General features: G+C 36.7%; 7 protein-coding genes and 2 non-coding genes across 9 annotated transcripts; 4 read left to right on the top strand and 5 right to left on the bottom strand.

The window, feature by feature from the left end:
* The first annotated feature begins 136 nt into the window (after positions 1–136).
* BDF20DRAFT_t150 lies at positions 137–209 on the top strand. Its single transcript has one exon. It is a non-coding gene; the product is annotated as a tRNA-Met (tRNA).
* Positions 210–584: 375 nt separating this feature from the next.
* Positions 585–1,362, top strand: BDF20DRAFT_185401 (uncharacterized protein). The gene is made up of 4 exons (XM_053074874.1): positions 585–834; positions 892–1,040; positions 1,135–1,268; positions 1,345–1,362. Exons 1-3 carry the CDS (start codon positions 778–780, stop codon positions 1,214–1,216), a joined length of 288 nt encoding a protein of 95 aa, XP_052931955.1. The 5' UTR covers positions 585–777; the 3' UTR covers positions 1,217–1,268; positions 1,345–1,362.
* Positions 1,363–1,487: 125 nt separating this feature from the next.
* On the bottom strand, positions 1,488–2,522 carry BDF20DRAFT_828063 (uncharacterized protein; the record flags this gene model as incomplete). The annotated part of the gene is made up of 3 exons (XM_053078218.1): positions 1,488–1,615; positions 1,676–2,290; positions 2,444–2,522. The coding sequence occupies 3 exons, from the start codon at positions 2,520–2,522 to the stop codon at positions 1,488–1,490; spliced, it is 822 nt and encodes a 273-aa protein (XP_052931954.1).
* A 277-nt stretch (positions 2,523–2,799) lies between these two features.
* BDF20DRAFT_896733 (uncharacterized protein) lies at positions 2,800–3,338 on the bottom strand. Its single transcript, XM_053082522.1, has one exon. The coding sequence runs from the start codon at positions 3,134–3,136 to the stop codon at positions 2,843–2,845; it is 294 nt and encodes a 97-aa protein (XP_052931953.1). The 5' UTR covers positions 3,137–3,338; the 3' UTR covers positions 2,800–2,842.
* A 322-nt stretch (positions 3,339–3,660) lies between these two features.
* On the bottom strand, positions 3,661–5,652 carry BDF20DRAFT_828394 (heat shock 70 kDa protein; the record flags this gene model as incomplete). The annotated part of the gene is made up of 1 exon (XM_053078247.1): positions 3,661–5,652. One exon carries the CDS (start codon positions 5,650–5,652, stop codon positions 3,661–3,663), a length of 1,992 nt encoding a protein of 663 aa, XP_052931952.1.
* An 852-nt stretch (positions 5,653–6,504) lies between these two features.
* Positions 6,505–8,232, top strand: BDF20DRAFT_896729 (uncharacterized protein). Its single transcript, XM_053082521.1, has 4 exons — positions 6,505–7,016; positions 7,098–7,249; positions 7,320–7,632; positions 7,715–8,232. The coding sequence occupies exons 1-4, from the start codon at positions 6,742–6,744 to the stop codon at positions 7,758–7,760; spliced, it is 786 nt and encodes a 261-aa protein (XP_052931951.1). The 5' UTR covers positions 6,505–6,741; the 3' UTR covers positions 7,761–8,232.
* Positions 8,233–8,596: 364 nt separating this feature from the next.
* On the bottom strand, positions 8,597–9,823 carry BDF20DRAFT_896726 (uncharacterized protein). Its single transcript, XM_053082520.1, has one exon. It carries the CDS (start codon positions 9,356–9,358, stop codon positions 8,951–8,953), a length of 408 nt encoding a protein of 135 aa, XP_052931950.1. The 5' UTR covers positions 9,359–9,823; the 3' UTR covers positions 8,597–8,950.
* A 2,309-nt stretch (positions 9,824–12,132) lies between these two features.
* On the bottom strand, positions 12,133–12,214 carry BDF20DRAFT_t145. Its single transcript has one exon. It is a non-coding gene; the product is annotated as a tRNA-Ser (tRNA).
* Positions 12,215–12,336: 122 nt separating this feature from the next.
* BDF20DRAFT_991420 (uncharacterized protein) lies at positions 12,337–13,572 on the top strand (the record flags this gene model as incomplete). Its single annotated transcript, XM_053085347.1, has 3 exons — positions 12,337–12,367; positions 12,581–12,909; positions 13,012–13,572. 3 exons carry the CDS (start codon positions 12,337–12,339, stop codon positions 13,477–13,479), a joined length of 828 nt encoding a protein of 275 aa, XP_052931949.1. The 3' UTR covers positions 13,480–13,572.
* Between the last annotated feature and the right edge of the window lie 2,454 nt (positions 13,573–16,026).

The following is a 16,026-nucleotide window of genomic DNA, read 5'->3' as shown; positions in this document are numbered from 1 at the left end:
CTGCGTTGGGATTCCATTTCAACAATGGATTCTGCGAACAGCTCGACCAACCCATAAAACTCCGTCCCGAACACTCACGTGCCTTATTTTTAATTATTTTGAATCTCAATTGAATTAAGACAAACAAAAAATGTGAAGCAGCATGGCGCAGCAGGAAGCGCGCAGGGCTCATAACCCTGAGGTCGTCTGATCGAAACGGACTGCTGCTACATTTTTTATAATTTTTATGGTCTCGGTCTTGGTTAATGAGACAGCCTTCTAAATTTCAAAGGCCTTCTTCTGTTCATTGATATTAATTTTGAAGGGAAGAAAGGATTTCTCCTCTTATTTATTTTATGTTATTCGTCCTTTGACAGCAATTACATTGTTACAATAGGCTTATCATTTTGATTACCCATTTTTTGTGGCACGACACTTGTGCAGTTTTGGTTCGTAGATCTGTTGTTAACATCAATTTCGTTTAACATCTCAGCGCAAATGTCATATAACCACGAATGCTAAACGGGCTGAGAACATTATTCATTATAATTGCTGTAATGAAAGAGTTTGCTTCTTTTATAAGATGCAATTGCAAAGTGTGCATTTTTAGTATCTTGCTATATTTTTATTATTTACGTTTCTCAATAAGACAGTATCCAAATGTACTCATAGACAACCGCCCAAATTGGGGAAATGAGACACTGTCGAGTTTTATTGTATGAGTTTCTATTTCAAATGTACAAAAGATCGCCAACTGTATAATGTAATTGTTACAGCTCAGATGGTACTAAACTGATCATGGGAACAGTTATTTTTCTTTTGGTGGCTTCAGATTCTCGGCTTGATTGTATTTTGGTAAACGTGAATTCTTAAGCTAGCTATTTTATTCTATCAAATGACACTCGTATATAGATTGATACAGAATTGTTGAATATGGAAGAGCTTAAACCAAGCAGAAAGCAAAGCAATCACAAACGGCACTTGCTTTACACCTTTCGTGCTGACGCTCAACTGTGTCCTGTCTATTCAACAATTAGTACACATCTCAATTACCTGCTGGCGTTAGTAAACAGACTGATCTATGATATAATCAGATGCTCAAGACCTCTTCCATAAGCATTGCTCTAATTACAATCGAAACTTCTTCGACCATAGGTCGCAGTGCATTTCTACGAGGCAGCTTTCCTACCCCCGGCTTAGTGTCAAGTTCAATATTCTTTACATTACACCTCCTTAAGTTCCTGACATTCCCCCTCTTTTCTGAAATCAGGCTATGGGCTGCTACAGAGGTAAGTTAGAAAGGGGAGAGCTTCAATTTTAGATAGCCGGGCATATTTTTTTTATTTAAGCAAAGGTATAATTCAGCATCCCTGCAATTTCAAGTCGATAATTACACAAATACATATATGAAAGCGAACTCGGCGTTTGTTATACTGGATTTGTTTATAAGTATGGTTTATGGTATGGAGCGGTGAGTGATATTCAAATGAAGACAGTTATGGACGGTTCTATTCCTGGCGTGTATTATCTTTGTACATTTCATTCCAGTTCCCTATGGACCAGTCAGCAACATTTCCAGTAAATTTCTCTTTGGTAATTTCTTCACCTGAAATCTTTATTGAGCCAACCAATGATCCTATTCGAAAATGCTTAGTATACATTGGTAGAAAATGGCAGTTTCTAATGCATTGATTACCTCCTATCCAACCTCTAATATTTCCCATGAATATCTGACCAGCACCTTTTTCATTAGAGTCATCGATGAAACCAACTGATTCAGACAATTGTAATAAGGATGCATATCGTTTTTTTTCATAATTTGTAGGGTTACGCATAACGCGCAGAAGCTCACGTTTCAACCGTAAGCGTAATCCTGGTATATGTGATATCCCACCGATAAGAAGCATAGAAGATAACAGTGGTTTACGAAGATCGACTTGTACTTTCAATAACGATTGTAGTATGCACTGTACTATACTGGGCTCATCATCGTCGCCCTCAAATAGCACCTCCGTTGTTCTTTCACGAATCCAGCCTGGGATCAATAATGTAGCTTTCGTACCGTCTTTCAAACTTATTGGGTAGTATAGATCCGTTGCATTGCTGTTTTCTCTATAAGAATCAAAAAGGGATTTCAGAGTGTCATGCTGCAAAATATTATCAATCGGATGCGGCGAACAAAAAAGAATCCTGGTCTTGATCTCTTCCAAAAGCTCTTGAGAAAGGATATTGTCGGGTATATTGTTACGAGGCGCCAATGTTAAATGCAAATTGGTAGGCGGGATATATCGTCCATACTGGAAAAGAAGCTCTTTGAGTCGTCTGGTTATTGATTTCCCAGCTAAGGGGGTAGTACAGATGTAAGGTATTAAAGGTCGCGATATATAAATCTAATAATAAAGCATACCATTCGATAAATTGCCCGTGCGCGATATCAGAATCGTTGCAATCATGCTTTCTATACTTACAGGTAAAACAGTTGTTTCCAGATTGCCAATATCAATAACTAGGCCCGATGTTAAGCCTGTCGTCAATAAAGCCATCAGATGTGTTGGTACAAATGATATAGAAGGAACCTGGAAATAATCAAAAAGGAGCCGAGCAACAGTTTGCTTGAAGATAACAGGTGCCAGCGGAGACTCGCAGATTATCACTTTTCTCGACTTTGGATCTGTCAATAGTAATCTGCCAAACGTGTCAGAATCTTTAATGTGAACCCCTCCTGAGAGTATACGTACGACCATACCGAAAATAAATAGTGTGCAATAGTTTTTTTAATCTCTCTTCAATTTCTGCTAAACTGTCTTTGGCTCTAACGTCCAAACTGTATAAGTCACCGAACTGTGCTTAAAGCAATTAGTTACTATATCATAAGTTCACCGAGTCTTTCGTTCTTTATTACCTCTTGATCAACTCTCGTGATCTCTCCATCATGGTTTCTTGTTCGACCTAGATTGGACCAAGTCGGGACTAAATGTCTTGGTACAGATTCACCTGAAAATCCACATTTAATGTATAGCGATCCAATGTCTAGAACGACTCTATCTTCTGTGCCGTAAATGGAGTGTCGCCGAGCAAAGCTATGAAAGGACGTCGAGGAATAATTCGACAAATAGTTGGAAGACAAAGAATCAGAAGACATCGATGTTGTGGTCATATTTGCCTGCGAAACCTTAAAGTTAGGTGTAATTGTATTTGGATAAAAAGTTCATTTCGGCTTACACAGGACCACAGAAAGGAAATAGCGGCAATCAAAATGTACGTGTTTCTTGTCGTTCAGGAACAACACTCATGAGGCCCGTATCTTTACGAAATCAGCATCTTCGAAATTACATTAAAATTGAATACTTGGTTTTATCATGGCTTATTAAGGAACGGGAGCACAACAAAATAGTTATGCAATTTCATTCAGATATTCTGTCATAGATACAGCGAATCTATTTGTCTGAGGACTAAACGAACATAGTAACATCCATCAAAAAAGACACATAGCTTATAAAAAAAATGGCAATGTCAAATTTTATTTCTCAAATTTATATCAGAAATCTTGAGATGTATATAACTGAAATATATTATAGAAAAAAAAACAAAAAGGGTGTATACATGTTAATTATGAGAGTATTGTAAAAAAGGGTAATGAAGAGAGCAACATAATAATGAAATAGGGAGTATTGATCAAATTTACAATTCATCGTGATCTCTTAAAGGTTCATCATCATCATAGGAACCAGCACCGCTATCGGCGTATAACTTAGTAGTAATGGGGTTAACAACAGATTCTAACTCTTCACGCTTCTCGTCATAATCTTCACGGAGAGCAGTAGGATTTTCATCAATCCAAGCAAGCTTGTCCTTGATGGCATCTTCAATTTGTTCTTTTTCATCAGCAGAGATCTTGCTAGCAAGAACACCATCCTCACCTAATTGACCCTTAAGGGTATAGATGTAGTTTTCCAACTTGTTCTTGGCTTCTGTACGATCACGTACAGCCTTATCTTCTTCGGCGAATTCTTCAGCTTCTCTGACCATACGTTCAATATCTTCTTCAGAAAGACGGCCCTTATCATTGGTGATGGTAATGGATTCGGATTTGCCAGAAGCCTTATCAGCAGCACTGACCTTCAAGATACCATTGGCATCAATTTCAAAGGTGACTTCAATTTGAGGGACACCACGAGGAGCAGGAGCAATGCCGTTCAATTCAAACTTACCAAGTTGGTTGTTATCCTTGGTCAAGGCACGTTCACCTTCGAAGACTTGAATCAAGACAGTGGGTTGGTTATCGGCGGCAGTAGAGAAGATTTGAGACTTCTTGGTGGGAATGACAGTGTTACGAGGAATAAGTTTGGTCATGACACCACCAGTGGTTTCGATACCGAGAGTCAAAGGGTTGACATCCAACAACAATACCTTATCAGATGATTCTTCACCAGAGAGGATACCACCTTGAACGGCAGCACCGAAAGCAACGGCTTCATCAGGGTTAATACCCTTGGAAGGTTTCTTACCGTTGAAGTAATCTTCAAGAAGTTTCTGGACCTTAGGAATACGAGTAGAGCCACCAACAAGAACAATTTCATCGACCTTATCCTTAGTGAAACCAGCATCCTTCAACACTTGTTCAACGGGCTTCAAAGTCTTACGGAACAAGTCATTGTTGAGTTCTTCGAACTTGGCACGAGTCAAAGTTTCGGAGAAGTCCTTACCCTTGAAGAAGGATTCGATTTCAATACGGACAGACATTTGAGAGGAAAGAGCACGCTTAGCATTTTCAACTTCACGCTTAAGTTTACCCATAGTCTTGAGGTCGGTAGTGATATCTTCACCGTTGTTCTTCTTCTTCCAGACTTTGACAAAGTGATCAATGACACGAGCATCGAAATCTTCACCACCCAAGTGAGTATCACCAGCAGTGGCCAAGACTTCAAAGATACCATCATCAATAGATAAAAGAGAAACATCAAAGGTACCACCACCCAAATCGTAAACGAGGACGTTCTTTTCACCATCCGTCTTGTCTAAACCGTAAGCAATAGCTGCGGCAGTAGGCTCGTTAAGAATACGAATAATGTTGAGACCAGCAATAGTACCGGCATCCTTAGTAGCTTGACGTTGAGCATCATTGAAATAAGCAGGAACAGTAACGACAGCATGGGTGACGGGTTTGCCGAGGTAAGCTTCAGCAGTTTCCTTCATCTTGGTCAAAACCATACCTGAAATTTCTTCAGGAGTGAAAACCTTGTCTTCGCCCTTAACTTCAACTTGAATGTTGGGAGCACCATTTTTGTTGACGACAGTGAAGGGGAAGTGCTTCATATCTTGCTTAACTTCCTTATCAGTATAACGACGACCAATAAGACGCTTAGCATCGAAAACAGTACGTGTGGGATTAGCAGAGTATTGATTCTTAGCAGCATCACCAATTAAACGTTCATCATCGGTAAAGGCGACGTAGGAAGGAGTGATACGGTGACCTTGATCATTAGCGATAATTTCGACACGACCGTTCTTTTGAACGGCAACACAAGAATAAGTTGTACCCAAATCAATACCAATTACTGTTTGTGCAAAATATGAAAATGATGTATAAAGGACACGTAATGGATAAAGGAAAATTTCATTTAGTGAACACGGTTTGTCTTCATCGCTTTCAAATATTCTAGCGCCTTCCATTCCATTCCTTTGACTTTTTACTTACCAGTTCCATAAGACTCTTTATCGTCAGCAGCTTTGACTAAAGGTGCACTAACGAATAATGCAAGGAAAACGGCGAAAAGGGCCAAAAATGTGGCCTGTCTCTTCATTTTGAAATAAATATAAACTGGAGAGTAAAAACAAGAAAAGGAAAACAATAAAAAAAAAAAAAAAAAGAAAATGTACAGCTTAAATTAAATACCTTTCGAACGAAGAACCCTCCATGTATCAAATTATGATTGGCCGAAAAGAGATACTATTTCTGTATACGTCGAATCAGAATTTCCCAAGTCAAGTACATAGCGGAGAAAAAGAGGCAGAATTATCACTTGCGTGTTAAACAAAAGACACAAAGACGAACACGATAGCAGTTTGTATGAGCCATCGATTATCTCAACCCTATTCGTCCAAGTATCAGGAATTGGATGTTTCAGGACGACCTATGCCTTGGTTAGTATTTCTCAGATTCAGAGTGCATTGTTTGTCATCCAGTAATTTCTAGAAACTTGCTGAGCTGTTCAGTCACATCTCAAACATTTAAAAATAAATTACGTGTTCGCCTTTCATTTTAGCAGAGTAATGAAACTACTAGAGCGCTATGTGAGAGATATAACTGTTACTAAGATGAAGGCACTGCATTTGTCAATGAAAGGGGACTCTACCCTCAATATATGCAGGTCTTTCTAACTCTTATTTCGTGCGGATTGAAAAACGTACTATACAATATCAGCAGAAATTTGCTGTAGAATTATGAAAGAGAACATTTGCTGCTTAACTCAAATACACACAGATCTACTATTCTTCACAATGAATGAAAAAAAAAAAAAAAAAAAAAAAAATACTAGCAATTGGAATACTTAGTCACTTAAATGACGATTTTTGTTTTTGTTCAGGTACAATGAAATAAGTACAATTAAATAATTGACTGTGGCATGAATAGCTGGCTTTAAACAGCCACATTAGAAGGATTTCCGGTCACTTTTAATGCGCTTGATTTCTTATAACTTTTTTGTTCTCAAGCGCAAACATTATCCTGCAACTCTAACGAAATACCAGTTTTTCAACACCATGGCCATCGAAGAGAAGAAACGTAAACATAAGAGCAAATCTGATAAAAGCAGTAAAAAGAAGCATAAGTCTAGTAAAGCTACCGAAATTTCTCCTTCAGCCGTGACAACCACAGCAGACTCAACCTCACCAGCACCAGCAACAACAATCAGCTCTACTGAGCCCACATCTTGCTTCTCGGAAGTCGTTGTCCAACTGTACCTTCATTTAGCACCCATGTGGTCTGGTAAGACTATGGAAGGTGTTAACGAACAACTGAATGCTTTCTTAATGAAGTAAAAAGGATTTAAAGTGTATTTTTACGCTCTCACTTGAAAAGGTTATTGAATATTTGTTTCTGGCTTTTACCTTGTTAGATATGTACCAGAAGTTGATGGTATAGTACTTGCTCATTCAAATGTTGAATTTCTTACACAAAAAGGAAAAGTATTATACGATTCTCCTTTCTGTCACTTCTTTATATCTGTCAAGTTCCTTGTCTGGAAGCCTAAAAAAGGAACTAAACTTGGTAAATTACATTGTGTATCTCAAACTAGGGTTTTGTAGATTAATGTTAACGATGATATTCTTTTTGTTAGTTGGACGTATCAATTTGCAATCAGAAGATCATATTGGTTTATTAATATATGGAACATTCAATGCCTCGATTCCCAGAGCATTTATACCAGTTTCTGAATATGAATGGAAAGTGAATGAAGAAGAGGCTGCTACAGAAGATAAAGACGACGAAGAAGAAGAAGAAGAAGAAGAAGAAGAAAAAACAACTGCAGATGATGCTGATAGCAATGGTGCAACAACGAGACAAAGAACACAATATGGCGAATGGGTTAATAAAATTACCGGTACAAGTATAGGAGGCGAAGACGGTACACTTGAATTTACAGTTGTTGAGTAAGTTTACTGTTTTTCTTTTTTTTTTTTTTTCATCACACAACGGTTTTCCTAACCTTTTTTGCTTTTTTCATTGTACTAGTATTATTGAAGCCAATGATATCTTGAACGTTACAGGTTCTTTATAATATTTTTGTGCATCTCATTTTTTTTTAATTCATTATTGTATTTTAGAAGTATTTGACGTTCAGTCAACCCCAAAAAAAAAGGAAATATATAATTGTATATACAGTACCCTCGGTATTTACATACTCGTTTCGGGATGGGTGTTCGTTTGAGTGGATTTCTTCTATTGCATTTAGAAGGTCTTTTTGACCGAAATTTACATATCAATGGTATTCTTATTAGCCAATACCTTTCTCTTCATAAATGAGGCAAACAGTTCTGGTATTAAATATTACGTAGACTTAGATAAACCAATTGTAGTGAGCAGCGCGAGAGGTGTTTAATACCGAGTCTGCAGAATTGGAGTGACGAATATAAATATCTACTGCCATTGTCATTAATTTTAAAATAACACCCTTTGATCCGACCAGGGAATGGTTACCTGTATTACTAAATAGCCAAAATCAAATGTTTATCTTCTTTCCTTTACAAACCGTCTGTTTTATACACTTATTATCAAGCATAGATAATATCTATGGTACACTTGTGAATAAGTTCCGGCGGTACCAATTTTGCTAAAACTTATTATGCGCATGATTGTAAGTTCCGATCGTATCGTATTGTTTTCAATCCGTTTATTTTTGTTGGCAAGTGTGGAGCTTCCTTTTAGCACTGTTAAGGCGCGGCTTCATCTTCTTGCGCCAAGTAATAGCAGCCATTTTATAATAGCTATTATGAGGAAATATTCGAGAGTATACACGAGCTTTCTGAATATACGAACGTTCATTATTCCCGCCATAAGACCCTCCCCCCCGCCCACAAAAAAAAAAAAGAAAAAAGAAAGGAACCGTAAACCATGTCACTTAGTTAATCATTTCATTTTATCATGTAAACTGGTATTATTTGCACAACTGATCTAATGTATCGTCCAAATTTTAAATAGTATCCAGTTAGTTAACCGGTAAGAACTATCTTTAACTTGTTTAATTTCGATTTTGTTCAAAGACGCAAACTCATGATGTCTTGATGCTCAAATAAACACAACCCAACAATAAGCGAAAAAAAAAACAAAGAGGTTATGTATGGATTGGACCAGCAATAAGTTGGATTTTGTTTATTCAGCATCAAGTACTGGAAGAATAATTTAAAAAGTGGTATTTAAATAAAAAAAAAATACATGAATATATGTCTGATTTAAATGAAATCAATCCATTTAAAGAACTCTCCAAGTGATATCACCTTGACCAATATCCTTATCGCCAACAACTTTGGTAAACAAAGCTGGGGTGAGGTCAAGTGAGCCATCATCACATTCAGGGCAGGCATCAAGGATGGAAGCACGTGCTTTACCATTGGGACCTTCGATTTCAATCTTCTTACCACACCAGTCAGAGTTACTACCCAAATCACCATATTGAGGAGCATTAAGAGCGACGATGTTAGAATCGTCATCAATGTGCTCACCATAACAAGCGGCTTTAGTACCACCATTGTGCTTGGGGGAGTACCATGTAGCGACACCAGAGTATTCATGCTTTCTCTTGGTAGCAGGAGCAGCAGCAGCCATAGCGGAGAAAAGAGCGACAATAGCGAAAAGAGAGGAAACAGACTGGAATTGCATGATGATACGATATGTAAAATTCTAAGATATGACTCGAAACTGGATTTGAATAAGAACGGCCCGCGTACTTTGATGATATATATGAACAAAGGATATAGAGTTGCAGAAAGAAGGAGAGGACACTAAACTTCTAGTCTTATATACATTTTGGTATTACCATTGTAATCGAACAGTTTTCTCTGAGTTCGGTTTTGCAGATAATGTCAAATTGAAGGAACGAGGAATAACAGTAATATGAAACCTTCAGATCTGTGAAAACAGAAATGGAAAGATGAATCTGTTGAAGGGTCCCCGATCCATTTGATTTCTTTTAAGGCAACCCCATTAACCTTGTGTTCACCGCTCAGGCCATCCCTTTGGCCAGTAGGAGAATTTTTAAACATGAAACAGTGACCAAGCGCTTTTCACAAAATAGCTCAATTGCAAAGAAAGTTTATTCCCAAAAAGAAGAGAAAAAGAAAAAAAAAAAAAAACGCAGGCAACAGGTCAATTGACAGCACTGACATTCATCATGGTCCACCATGTTTTTACTGAGCAAAGCTCTAGATTCGTCTGGTATAATTCGGTCAGATCGAAGACCAACTTATTCATTCATTCATATTTTGTCTCCAAGAAACATTGAGGGGTAAAAACACGTCTTTTCGAAGTGTCTCTAAATAAGACGCTATTAAGTCCCTTCGAGCCTGCCTATCAGCGTTGTGCAGAAATTATCACCTTAAACGCGTTTGCTTTTCCTAAAATACCATTGTTTACTATAAAGCGTATTTGAACATAATTTACTCTTTTCTAGAGCGTTCACTAGAGTAATAAGGTATGTTATTTGGACAGAAGACTATATGAGATATTTACACATAAATTTCCCCCGAAAAATTCTTTTACGTGCCTATAATCTAGACTGCCCATCTATAAGTAGGAAGGGATGCATTTTACATTCACTCTTCAGACACAGTGAAACGGATTTTATTTATTTGTAAATAGGATGACTTAATCAGCATCCCGTAAAATTTAAATACTTTTTGTGTACATATCATCCAATGTCATTAGGTCTCAGATGAAGAAAGATTAAGGTACCAAGGTTTTCGATTAACCGAGATAAAAATCGAAAATACAATCAACAGTATAGTTTGACATATGAAATTCAACCAACCATGAATATATATGTTGATTCTATAGTTTTTGATAGTAACTCCACTATATTTTCATTAGTATAGTTTTCTCTGGGGAGGTCGTGCGAATCGTAGGAACACATCGGGCCTCGAGCTGTCAGCCAGTGCATTATTCTCCGCAAAATTGCAGTATTATAACTCTGATAGGAAGTCCCAATTGCACCTTTGTTAAAGATTTTATTTCTATAAAACCTATCACTTTCGTTATCAGATATGCATTTGTGGCTGACTTGTGATTTGTTAAAATATTTATTTCAATAGTATACCTATACTCATGGTGCTTTAGCGTTCCAAAAACTGCAAATGTCGATGATATGTTAGAAAATGATCGACGATTGTCGATATAAATTGACTGAGGATAGCACAAACCATTGGCTTTTGTTTGTTCCCCCCTCTTTGTAAGTCCGCTACAAACAACAAGAAGACGTATCTTCCCGCATTAATTTACTTAATTATGTTCAGCGGAATAAAACGTGTGATCTTGTGGTCGGTATCAGTTTTAGGGCGTCGAAGAGCGAATATGGAATTCATCAGAGTTTTTATAAAGTTTTTACATTGTAACGTTCGCTAATTCGCAGATTTCATCGGCGAAGCAACCTTTCCTTTATCTTTCAACTTATTTTCAACCCTGGCCATGGAAGCGCTCATAAGGAGAAGGCCACTAAATTGCAGAATATGATTTCATTGACACAGACTGACGTGTTTACGATGATAGGTGTTAGAGAGACCGCTAAAAATAGATTATTTAAAGCTGAATAGATCCATCATTTATAGGTTCTTGACGATCATATAGAAAGAACAGATGCAGTTATAAGACAGGCTTTCTTACCTGCTTGTAAGTTTTTGTTTCAGAATGCGAGTAGTTTGGGGGAAGAAGAGCCGTATTGATCAGATAATGATAGCATGACATCATATCAACGCACAGGGTTTTTTGAAAGAATTTGTATTTCACAGAAGAGACCTTTCAATAATTAACAGTAGCGGAGATCTCCTATGCTCTCAAATGGATGTCTTAAACAATAGAAGTTTGATCTTTCATGCGATGCACGTCGAATACTTTCACTGTACCCAATATATATACAAAGCTAAGCTATTTTGAACTTTTATGTACAAACTCTTAAGCTCAAGATGCATCTTCAGTCATACAAGCTGCAGCTGTTTAAATATGGTCAATTAGAAAATGTTTTGCTGTTGGGCATACTATAACTGACGAGCAATGTATGAATTAGATATATCTGCAAAATTACAACTACTGGGAAAGAAAAAAACGTTCCAAATAACTTATAGTTTAAGCCTTTTTCCAGTATAGTTTTGCTAGCATGCAGTTCCTGGCAATTCACTATCATCATATGTAGATGCTGGAACATACAAAGTCAATTCTGATTGGGGAACTTTTGCCTTCTTAAGGAACATCAACACAGTTCAGATATTTCATGTAATTAATCCATTCTTCAAGACATGAACGCATCGAATCATTGCCTTTGCATCGAAGCACATTATACTAAAAAATAATACCCAAGTCAAAAAAAAAAAAAAAAAAAAAAAAAAAAAATTCAATGAAAATCATCACAAAACACGCGAACACTTTTCTGAAAGTGCAAAAAATATCGTCACCTGCAGGGTTTGAACCTGCGCACGCATAGCGTATGAGATTTCAAGTCTCACTCCTTAACCACTCGGACAAAGTGACTTTATTTAAAATTTGGAATAAATATTATAAATATTCATAATTTAAAAGAAACAGTCACGTGAACGCTCGGTCTGAGTATTTTGGTATTGCGGCTCAAATTAAAAGGCCGAACTTGCTACAAAATGTTTAATGAGCTTATATGGTTTGTGATTGGTATAAGATTGTTGTATTTGCTTGATTAAAGATATATAACTGTTGTAAGTCGATGACTATGAACTTAAGTGTCTTTATTGTTCTGCAGATGAAGTAGGTACATAATCTATATTAGATGCAATATAGATAGACCGTGGTGGAATGTATTCTCTACCTGGTTGTACGTACTCGAGTATTGTAGTTATTATCTCGCCAAACACGTCACAAACACAGCTTTCACTGATGGTACTGAATGCGATGTGCTTTATGTTCCTCAGTCTTCTGCCTTCTCTTCATTACCCCCCATAATCATTGAATTTCAACATTCGGTCACCAAGAGTTTCATGTGTCGTTGTGTTCAATATTGCATCAACGTATACAACCGATTCAAAACTCACCCTATTCTCCTCATATTTTGTATCAACAAGGTCGAATCTAAGTCACTTGCAAATCAGTTTAAGCCCAACTCTGAAAAGCCTTACCTTCTGGAAACACCATCGAACCATTTTGCCGAGTGTTGCTATATGATGACTAGCAAAAGCATTAACGCTGATGTTAATGATGTAAACGAGGAGATGAATCCTCTTATTGCATTTGCACACTTTCTATTTTCAGGCCGGCAAAGCATTATAGGAATCGATCAGTGGGACGATCCCACGATTTAGAGATTATACTCCGTTGCAAAGGAGATATTGACTCATTCCGATATTACAGAAATGGTAGGGATGCAAGCACTACAGACAATATGCAAGGCAAATCTAGAACAATTTGCCAAGATTTCTCAGCATACGACTGATAATCCCAAACGCGCTTACCAGTGCTCCGAAGCAGGACGTACATATAGCGAAAAATTGAAGCGAAAGTACGATCAAATGCTTGAAGTAGCGAATGCTGAAGAGAGTATAATTCCCATGGAAGAGCCTGAAATAGCTCACGCGGAAATAAAGCACGATCAACTGTCAAAATCCTCGTTAATTACCTTTGTGGAAGATTATAAGACAACGTTAACTGGACGAATGAACTGGGATCACTGCTGGGTAGTAGGTCAAAAGCAAAGATTATTCAAAGAATTCGGTAATGGAGCTAGTTTAAAAGCAATTTATTATCGAAGAAAAAAATTTGATGAGCAATAACTTTTTCTCTGTCATTGTATTTATTTTCACATGTATAAGTCTACCATTGCTACTTCATACTAAAGAAAAATTGGAATGCTTTTTATTCTTCTGTTATATGATAAATAAAAATCAAAAATTGAACTTTTTCATACTTATGTAATTTTCGTAAATTAAGAGTACATAGAAAATAAGTAGCTATGCTCTTCTTCAAAATCATCATCTATGTGTCATCATATAGCCTAAACACACCCATATACCTTTTTCTATAATATTACTCTACATGAATCTGGAAGATATTATGTGTAAGAAATGTAAGATTTCTCGAAATCGAACAGGTAGGTTAGAATAATAACATTGTTTATCTGACTAATTGCATACAAAAAGACATTGTAAAAGTATTAAAACAAATGAGTAATGTGGAATCAATTGCCCTAGTAGTAAAGGAAAACTTAATTCTTTGATACAATGCAAAATTAGATCTGTATAAATACATTGTCATAATTATTGCTGGGGTTCAGAATTAAAATTGAGATCATGCTCTACTATAGTCTGATGCTATACACGCATTGCTTGAAATTGGAAACGTGTTATTTTTATAATGATTATTGGCTGAGTAACCATTAAAAGAAATCAACCCAAGCTGTAAGGCTAATGCTCAATATGAAGATTCCAGATGGTATGCGAAGTAAAATATCCACTGTGAATAACAATGGATTGGATAGAGCGTTTATTGGTTTCAATGTCCAATTCAAGTAACATACAGCCTATAACTACTGCAGTTTATTTGTAGCAGTCTATTCTGTACTGTTTAAATATCAGTCCTGCTGTATCTCACAGTACATAACTCATTCTGTTACAGCTATTGATATCTGGTATTCATTGCATGTATATAGCACAATAACCGTCCTATTACTATGTCGAATCTACCTTATGAAGGCTACGCATCCATCTGGAGCAGGTGGACTTGTCAAAGTATCCACAGCTTGATCTAGTGATCATGCAACTGACATATTTCCCCGTTATAACCAGGAAAATAGTATTATTTGGGAAAATGATGTTCGTGCGTGGTGTTCGAGCAAAGTGAAAGTTATTATGAAGGTTATCTAAAACCTATTAAACTATTTATGCCAGCGGCAGTAACCAGTACTTACAAACTGATATACCTTTGATGACGGACAATATACAATGCATGTCTAGATATTATTTTACTATATATTCAATGTCTTATAGTAGTATATTATAGTAAAATAAGTAAACTATGTATCCTATGGAACAACCTGTTCAGCCTTATACGAGATAGCTAATTCCTTCAAAGAGTCCAAATTCATTTATTAAATTACTTTGAATATTTCAGCAATTATGAGGTGTGACAATCTCGTACAATTTGTGTGCAAATTCTTTACATCTCATGTGATCCTGTCAACTAAATATAACACTTAGTTCACGGTACTCATAAATAGAGTTTATGTAGTTTCTATTTATATTTTGGTCTGCAATATTGAATAATTCATCTTTACTCTGAATAGAGTGAAGTATATATTTGTATATCATCTATCCTCTATTAGGACACAACTCATACTGACATGCAACTCGCATATTATGTCGGCTATACCACCTTTATTCCGTGGTGGCACGCAAATTGAGGAGCCAATTTGTGCGTATTATGCATTCTACCATGCGCATTTCAAGCTAGGGTGGTTGGCATGCCTCTTTTTTCTTTTTAATGAGTAGTACACTGCTCTCAGTTGATCGAGCTCGGTAACAAAAGCCACATTGATAACACCGGTAACGTCGGTAACGGTTAGTCAGTAACGTTAAAGGTAACAGTTAGTTCATAGCATCAGTAACATTAGTAACATTGTAACTTTTAAGGATATAGCAACAGGGCTGGTAAATGCACTCGTAAGATATATTAGTTCAACAACCGGAACGTAGTAGATAACGGTATCATTCCCTGCTCTGGAATAAAGCATGGCTGGACGTTAGAGATTCAAACATTCTTTGTTAATATAATAGCTGTTTACGCAACGAACAACATCGCACACAAATATCGCTTCCTAACTAACATTTATAATCAATTCCACAATATGTGAGCTATATAAATGGTGGCCAATGATTGTAGATGCAACTGCATAATTACTCTGGGTTTTGCAGATAACACGTTATAGATCAATTTGCTTTGGAGTAAACTAGTAAATTTTTCACCTAAAGGATGGACTAGTTCTTTCACGGACACCTCTGACTCATTGAGTATTATTTGACCATAATACATTAGTGCCAGTCATAGATCCCGGTATATTCGTAGACAACAATCACAATAACTCTTTCTTTGGTTTGATTTCTTTAGGCTTTCGTGTTTATTGTCTCTTATTATTATTCTTTTAATTATCCCTGATATTAGAGACAGTCAACACATACCACAGGTTTACAATTTATATCTACTCTGGCCGCTTCAATTGCTCAAGTGGAATTCATGATTGTCACTATACTGAGGAAGTTAATGATCAGGAACGAACACCTGCGCTGCATTAACAATTTGACATTAGTTGTGCTACTGTTAACAAT

This window comes from Mycotypha africana (genome assembly GCF_025528875.1).
Source record: "Mycotypha africana strain NRRL 2978 chromosome Unknown BDF20scaffold_12, whole genome shotgun sequence".
Lineage (NCBI taxonomy): Eukaryota > Fungi > Mucoromycota > Mucoromycetes > Mucorales > Mycotyphaceae > Mycotypha > Mycotypha africana.
The sequence above is the reverse complement of the archived record's forward strand: the minus strand, read 5'-3'. Positions and strand labels throughout refer to the sequence as shown.

What these genes read in the sequence shown, in the direction of transcription:
- BDF20DRAFT_185401 (XM_053074874.1), top strand. Translation starts at nt 778, where the DNA reads ATGGGAACAGTTATTTTTCTTTTGGTGGCTTCAGATTCTCGGCTTGAT. An exon ending in CTCGGCTTGATTGTATTTTG is followed by an intron (nt 835 to 891) that starts GTAAACGTGAAT and finishes ACTCGTATATAG; the next exon opens with ATTGATACAGAATTGTTGAA. An exon ending in CATCTCAATTACCTGCTGGC is followed by an intron (nt 1,041 to 1,134) that starts GTTAGTAAACAG and finishes CTTCGACCATAG; the next exon opens with GTCGCAGTGCATTTCTACGA.
- BDF20DRAFT_896733 (XM_053082522.1), bottom strand. Translation starts at nt 3,136, where the DNA reads ATGACCACAACATCGATGTCTTCTGATTCTTTGTCTTCCAACTATTTG.
- BDF20DRAFT_896729 (XM_053082521.1), top strand. Translation starts at nt 6,742, where the DNA reads ATGGCCATCGAAGAGAAGAAACGTAAACATAAGAGCAAATCTGATAAA. An exon ending in CTGAATGCTTTCTTAATGAA is followed by an intron (nt 7,017 to 7,097) that starts GTAAAAAGGATT and finishes TTACCTTGTTAG; the next exon opens with ATATGTACCAGAAGTTGATG. An exon ending in CTTGAATTTACAGTTGTTGA is followed by an intron (nt 7,633 to 7,714) that starts GTAAGTTTACTG and finishes TCATTGTACTAG; the next exon opens with TATTATTGAAGCCAATGATA.
- BDF20DRAFT_896726 (XM_053082520.1), bottom strand. Translation starts at nt 9,358, where the DNA reads ATGCAATTCCAGTCTGTTTCCTCTCTTTTCGCTATTGTCGCTCTTTTC.